The 8113-nt window shown below is 32.1% G+C and overlaps 1 protein-coding gene across 1 annotated transcript; it reads left to right on the top strand.

Annotated features, from left to right (window-relative positions):
- The first annotated feature begins 6092 nt into the window (after window positions 1–6092).
- On the top strand, window positions 6093–7014 carry LOC108602509 (sowi). The gene is made up of 3 exons (XM_017990639.1): window positions 6093–6534; window positions 6594–6701; window positions 6758–7014. Exons 1-3 carry the CDS (start codon window positions 6175–6177, stop codon window positions 6947–6949), a joined length of 660 nt encoding a protein of 219 aa, XP_017846128.1. The 5' UTR covers window positions 6093–6174; the 3' UTR covers window positions 6950–7014.
- The last annotated feature ends 1099 nt before the right edge of the window (window positions 7015–8113 follow it).

Raw genomic sequence — 8113 nt, 5'->3', positions numbered from 1 at the left:
TCTAGCTGCTGTTTAGGTTAAGCCAAGCTTACAAGCCACATATTCATTATTGAATTTAAAGTCCAACGACGCAGCAACATTCTTATCAATCGAACTAAGCAATGTATTGAATGCATATTCATTGTTTGTTAATGCGATGTAATCAAGCCGCATGTGTTGGAAGTTAATGAGCCACTTAACCGCTCTGCCCAGCATACTTTGGTTTTGTGCTCGTGTCTGTTAATGAATGCAGGCTGCATAAATATATATTATGCACAGGTGGAAAGCTCATAATTAGGTTGAGTGCAATATGCAGACCACAACCAGATTAATTCTACACTACACGGTTTTGTTCTGCGCACTGTGTCTATTCAGACTTCCTACATTCCATGGCTATTCAATGTACTCAATTAACAGACCAACAAGCAGATTACGAAGCACTGATAGCTTAAAGTTTACCAATGAAGTAATTAGCACTGAGCTCAACAGCAAATACATATAATACTGTAATTATTATAATTGAGGCAGCGGCAGTATATGCATGAAATATTTCAAAATAAATATAATTAACTAGTTTAATGAAGCAAAACCATTTCAATGTATTTACGTTATTAAATAATACGCCCAATTAATTAAATTTACGACATCTATAAATAAATATTGAAAAATAGTGTATTAGTATCTGATTCGCTTTACTGAGCCATAAACCTCCAACATTCCCAACATCCGTCCATTAGTCAAATGAGTCGTTTTCGCTCTAAATACCACCGCAGGCATATAACTTGGTAAGGACCTTGGCTCAAATGTCAATCCTCTTACATAGTATAAAACATTCTGCAAAAACACCATTTATATTTGTGTATAATTAATTATTTTAACGCTGTTTTACTTTTACCTTTTTTATTGGACATTTGTATGGAATATTTCCGAAACGTTTAATTTGAAGAACAAGTATATGTGTGAATAAATCTTTATAATTTATATCAAAAAGATTACAGTAATCCAAGTCTTTTCTAACATAGGTTGTCCATTTTTTATTGCGATAAAATTCAATGTGCAAAGTGCCATTTACATTGCTCACATCTTCCGTAGCATTAAACTCCAAGAAAAACGCGTCATTGCCATTTGAGGTTTTATTTAAATAACATTTAAGGCTGTACAACTCTGGCCAATAATTTGTACAAGATTGTCTGTCTAGCACTACTTTCACATTGACCTTTAGAAAGCAAAGCGCATAAATTAACATATTAGTGTTAGTTTTAAAAAACGCACTTACCTTATCTGCATACAACAAACGCAAATAACAAGGCAGTAAAAATATTAACCAGCACTTATAACACAAGGTTTTCATTTTGTTACAACTTTTTGACACAAGAGTTGAGCTAGATTACTAAAAATTTTATTTATACCATTTGTTATATATAAAAATAATTTACAAAAACTCACACTCGTTAGAGAAATCGCTGATCCAGTTAAAAAATTATATAAAAATAAATATACTTAACTAGTTTAATGAAGCAAAACCATTTCAATGTATTCACGTTATTAAATAAAACATCCAATTACTTTAAAAGCAAATTAAAGTAACAACATCTATAAATAAATATTGCAAAATTATTAGTATTTGATTCGCTTTAGTGAGCCATAAACTTCCAAGATTCCCAACAGCCGTCCATCAGTCAAATGAGTCGATTTCGCTCTAAATATCACCACAGGCATATAACTTGGTAAGGATCTTGGCTCAAATGTCAATCCTCTCACATAGTAAAAAACATTCTGCAAAGACACCATTTATATTTGTTGATAATTAATTAATTAACGCTGTTTTACTTTTACCTTTTTTATTGGACATGTGAATGGAATATTTCCGAAACGTCTTACTTGAAGAATAATTAGGCGTGTGAATAAATCTTTATAATTCATATCAAAAAGATTACAGTAATCCATGTCTTTTCTAAGATAGGTTGTCCACTTGTTATTGCGATAAAATTCAATGTGCAAAGCGCCAATTAAATTGCTCATATCTTCCGTAGAATTAAACTCGAAGAAAAACGCGTCATTGCCATTTGAGGTTTTATTTAAATAACAGTTCATGCTAAATAACTCTGGCCAATAATTTTTACAAGATTGTTTGTCTAGCACTACTTTCACATTGACCTTTAGTAAGCAATGCGCATAATTTAACATACTAGTGTAAGTTTTAAAAAACACACTTACCTTATCTGCATACAACAAACGCAAATAACAAGACATTAAAAATATAAACCAGCACAAACCACAACATAAGGTTTTCATTTTGTTACTTCTATTTGACACAATAGTTGAGCTAGATTACTAATAATTTTATTTAAACCATTTGTTATATAAAAAAAAATTAGAATAATAAAACCCACACTCGTTAGAGAAATCACTGAACTAGAAAAAAATTATAATACAACAATTAAAAATGTTAGTGGAGCATAACTGACCCCTATTCTACAGTTGTGAGTTTGTGTCAAAATATTATTTAAATTTTCAACTACTCTAAGAGTTCCTAATACTGTCAGCTAAAAGTGCTTTTAGTAATTTTTGTTTTTAACAGTCATTCAATGTTTGATTATTCAATGCATGAATTCCAATTTACAATGAAAGTAGTTCAATGATAGCAATTGATGACTATATGTTGAAAAGTTCATACAAATTAGCAACTGTCAGCCATAAGACAAGTAAATTTTTACTTGTATAATTTTCAATTGATGCTTAAAATATTTTTGAAGATTTATGGCTAAGGAGTTAATTTAAATAGAAAACCTCAGTATGACCAAAAAAGATGCCATGAGAGCAATTTATAGGCCATAAAAAAGAAGCTGAGGTATAAAAAATTAAAGTTACGACGTCCATAAATATCTATAAAATATGTATTATATATGTATATATATAAAATATGTATTAGTATCTGATTCGCTTTACTGAGCCACAAACCTCCAAGGTTCCCACCATCCGACCATTAGTCAAATGAGTCGATTTAATTCTAAATATCACCGCAGGCATATAGCTTGGTAAGGATCCTGTATCAACTGTCAATCCTCTCACATAGTATAAAACATTCTGCAAAGACACCATTTTTATTTGTTTATAATTAATTAATTAACGCTATTTTACTTTTACCTTTTTTATTGGACATTTGTATGGAATATTTCCGAAACGTCTTACTTGAAGAATAATTAGGCGTGTGAATAAATCGTTATAATTTATATTAAAAAGATTACAGTAATCCATGTCTTTTCTAACATAGGTTGTCCATTTTTTATTGCGATAAAGTTCAATGTGGAAAGTGCCATTTAAATTGCTCACATCTTCCGTAGCATTAAACTCCAAGAAAAACGCGTCATTGCCATTTGAGGTTTTATTTAAATAACATTTAAGGCTGTACAACTCTGGCGAATAATTTTTACAAGATTGTCTGTCTAGCAAAACTTTCATCTTTACCTTTAGTAAGCAAAGCGCATAATGTAACATATTAGTGTATGTTTTAAAAAACGCACTTACCTTATCTGCATACAAAAAACGTAAATAACAAGGCAGTAGAAGTATAAACCAGTACTTATAACATAAGGTTTTCATTTTTTTAACAACTATTTGACACAAGAGTTGAGCTATATTACTAAAAATTTTATTTATACCATTTGTTATATATAAAAATAATAAAATAAAAAAAAATCATACTCGTTAGAGAAATCGCTGATCCGGATAAAAATTATATAAAAAATAAATATACTTAACTAGTTTAATGAAGCAAAACCATTTCAATGTATTCACGTTATTAAATAATACACACAATTACTTTAAAACCAAATTAAAGTAACAACATCTATAAATAAATATTGCAAAATAGTGTATTAGTATCTGATTCGCTTTACTGAGCCATAAACCTCCATGATTGCCGCCATCCGACCATTAGTCAAATGAGTCGATTTAATTCTAAATATCACCGCAGGCATATAACTTGGTAAGGATCCTGTATCAACTGTCAATCCTCTCACATAGTATAAAACACTCTGCGAAAGACACCATTTATATTTGTTGATAATTCATTAATTAATGCTATTTTACTTTTACCTTTTTTATTGGACATGTGAATGGAATATTTCCGAAGCGTCTTACTTGAAGAATAATTAGGCGAGTGAATAAATCTTGGTAATTCGCATCAAAAAGATTACAGTAATCCACGTCTTTTCTGAGATATGTTGTCCACTTCTTATTGCGATAAAGTTCAATGAGGAAAGTGCCATTTAAATTGCTCACATCTACCGTAGAATTAAACTCGAAGAAAAACGCGTCATTGCCATTTAAGGTTTTATTTAAATAACATTGAAGGCTGTACAACTCTGGCAAATAATTTTTACAAGATTGTCTGTCTAGCACTATTTTCAAATTGACCTTTAGTAAGCAAAGCGCACAATTTAACATATTAGTGTTAGTTTTAAAAAACGCACTTACCTTATCTGCATACAACAAACGCAAATAACAAGGCAGTAAAAATATTAACCAGCACTTATAACACAAGGTTTTCATTTTGTTACCACTATTTGACACAAGAGTTGAGCTAGATTACTAATAACTTTATTTATACCATTTGTTATATATAAAAATAATAATAAAAAACACTCACAGTCGTTAGTGAAATCGCTATTTAGATAAAAATTAAAAATTTTAATGGAGTTTCGCCCCATGAATTCCACTTTATAATGAAAGTAGTTCAAAGATAGCAATTGATGATTATATGTTGAAAATTTCATACAAAGTTGGCAACTGTCAGCCATAAGACATTTAATTTTTAACACAAGCGACAACATTACCTCAATTTAATGAACGCCGCGAGTCTGTTAAATGCATTAATTACAAAAAGAAAAAACTTAACTTGTGTAATTTTCATTTAATGCTTAAAATATTTGTGCAGATTTATGACTAAGGAGTTAATTTAAATAGAAAACCTGGGAGGCATTGCAGTATGACCAAAAAAGATGTCATGAGAGCAATTTAAAGGCCATAAAAAGAAGCTGAGGCATAAAAAATACATCAGCGTCTTAGCATGTGGCACACACACTCGCACTCATGTTTCCATTTCGGCTTTGAAATAAATATTTCAATGTAAAAATGTTTAAAGCGATGCGGATGAAAAACGCGAATATAATAATCCAAGCGACAGGCGCCAAGCAAAGCAAGCTAAAAATGCCTTCAAGTGGAAATCAGCAGCGGATATGGTCGTGTAGCCATTTTGTTTTTTTGGGGGTAACAAATGTTTGCCGTTACTTCAGTTTCTGGCAAATGCGACTGCTGCTTGTCGTAATTGTATGCCACACATGCTGTCATACATGCGGCCTTACAACGACAGTCACACCCACAGCCAGCCCACAGCTCTGTCTCAATTGTTGCAAAGTTGGGAGCTGGGCTAAACCCCCCCACAAAACACGGCACAATAACAATAAAAAAAGATTCACGCGCCTTAATGTCGGCAAGTTGACAACACGGAGTGTTAGCGGATTTACAGCAAACCACAATGTAAATACACACACACACACAGACACACACACAAAGCCAAAGGATTTTTTATGGCCTGCTGTTATACAGTTTTGATTGATATATTTTGTATTTGGTATTTTAACGGACTTAAATCTGAACTTCTTAAGCAAGACAAATTGTTTGAACTTGAGCCTGAGGGAAAACCCATAAATATTTGTATTTCAAAAAGCCTAGCTGATCAATAAAGCCACTTATTATACTATGAACAGATTTGGCATTACCTATAATAATATTTATTTAGAACGGATGCTTGTAATAAAATGGCATTGGCCATAAGAATGAAATGCTGTTAGGCTAAAGTAAATACGCTTTGGCACGTTTAATTGGCAACGCTTGAGCTTAAGCCACTTTAAGCAATAAAGGGCAGATTAAATAATCGCTCTACTAGTTGCGCAATGACAGCAATAAGCTTAAAGCAATTATTATTGATAACAATGCTCAATATTCTAAAAGCGCTGACTGTTCTAACAACTTTACTTTTAAATTTAAATTTTACAATAGTACCCAAGCTGTTTTAAATCAATTTATTTGATATATATACTATACATACATTCCAGTGCGCACTCTGGCAGTTTAGCAAAGCTTAAACAATTTTTCATATTGTACATTTTGCAATTTTGTTAACCCATCAAGATGAATCGCATAGACACAACCATGGACGACATGGCAAACACAAAATTTCTGACACTTTACAGTGGCCTAATCAAACAATTTACAACAACTATGGATTTTACATATAATGAAGTCGTTTGTCTGCTCATCGTTTACTACAAGTTTGTACAAATTAATGGACCCTCCGCTAAGCAAATGAAAAAGAAGCAACTACATAGCATATTTTTGGTGCTATTTCGCATTCACGATGTTACAATAATAGAGCGCATATTGTTAAATATAACAGCCGATGTAATATATGTAAGCCCCGAAGCTTGGATGCAAATGTTTTCGGTGTTCCTAAGCAAAAACCTCGAGGAGCGCATGAAGTTTGCCTTTCAGGTAAGCGCAGTAAATTATAATTGCAAATAATTATAATAATAAATAATATTATATGCTAGGTATATACAAGCTCCACACAAGGCGTGCTGAATCGCGAAACTGTTGGCATGGCCATAGCCAAGTTTTTTGTAGATGACGATGATGATGAAATTTTGGAATTGCGTGCCGTAGGTTTTCAAATATTATTTTTAGCATAACAACTTTATAGTTTACATTTATTTAGGACATGTGCGAGTTTATATTTAACAAATTTGATGTTGATAAAGATGGCATTATCTCTTATGAGGAATACTCTGAGATTGTGACTCAACAGCCAGATTTGCTGCAATTTTTGGGTCAAGTGTTTCCCGATGCTTCCGACAAAACTGTCATTGCCTACTGTGCCAACATAGCTTCACTTTTTCCCGAAGACTAAGCTCAACAATTTACATGTAATTTATGCAATTAGAATATATAGTGAATTTCCAAATATAAATTCTCTGTTGTGCAACTTTTGTTTAAACAATACAGCGCTAATTATTGCCAACTAAATGGCACAGCCATATGCGCTGTTCTTTTGTTGCCACAAGTGTTTTTAAAAGTCGCTTAAGGATCTTTTAATTTGCTGCGGATTATGCAGCGAAAAGTTAAAATTGCCTTTCAGTTTCTCGCTCTCTCTCGTTTTGTGTGCTCTGCTCTGTGGGAAAACGCGGTCTATTTGCCATTGCTTGCAGGCTCTACCAACTCGTTTGCAATAACATGAACCGTGCCAAGCAGCATCTGTATTGCGGCTTTAAAAAGCAATTAAGTCTTGTAGCATACGCTCTCGTATACTACTATATAGGCTACAATAAAATAATACATAATTATTTGCTTAATTTTTCTTTTGCTGCTAAACACAAACAAAGAGACACTTTAAGCTTGGGCACATACGGCCGTACAGCAACATAAAATTTAATGCGTAATTTAAAGTCAAAGTTAGATATCCAATGTGTGTTTGTGTGTATGTAAATATAAACAACAGCCAACAGTGTTAAAACTTGTGGACACATTTGTGGTTTGTGCCTCTTCACTGCGGCATTCAGCAGTTGGCGCAAATACTTAAGAACATGTTATGCTTGTGAATTCATACACACACACACACACAAAGATTTTATATATATATTGCTGGCAAGTAGTGCAATTATAAATTGTATATATGTGAAACTCTTGCGTGCAACAGTGCGTATGAAATATATAGTAGTGTGTAAAATACAATAAATTAATGTAATTTATTTAATTAGCAGCTGAAATACAATCTGAGCAATAAACTTGTGCCAATTAGTACAGTGGTCTAAAAATATATTTAAATATCATTTTAAATTTATGTAGAAAAAAATTAAAATGAAAATTAGCAAATGCGAGCGAGCTTAGACCTCTTTCATATTAAATACTATAGATCGAGCGTATACAAAAAAAAAGGAGACTAATAACAATAAGGCACTTGCGCAAATTATGTCAGTAAAACTTACATATGAATTAAAACTCTTTATCACTGTTACTTTAGTTTAAGTGTCCGAATTGAGTTTCGAATTATAACTGAAGCTATGTCATACATAGT

This window comes from Drosophila busckii, chromosome 3R (genome assembly GCF_011750605.1).
Source record: "Drosophila busckii strain San Diego stock center, stock number 13000-0081.31 chromosome 3R, ASM1175060v1, whole genome shotgun sequence".
NCBI lineage: Eukaryota > Metazoa > Arthropoda > Insecta > Diptera > Drosophilidae > Drosophila > Drosophila busckii.
This window is presented reverse-complemented; position numbering and strand designations above follow the sequence as displayed.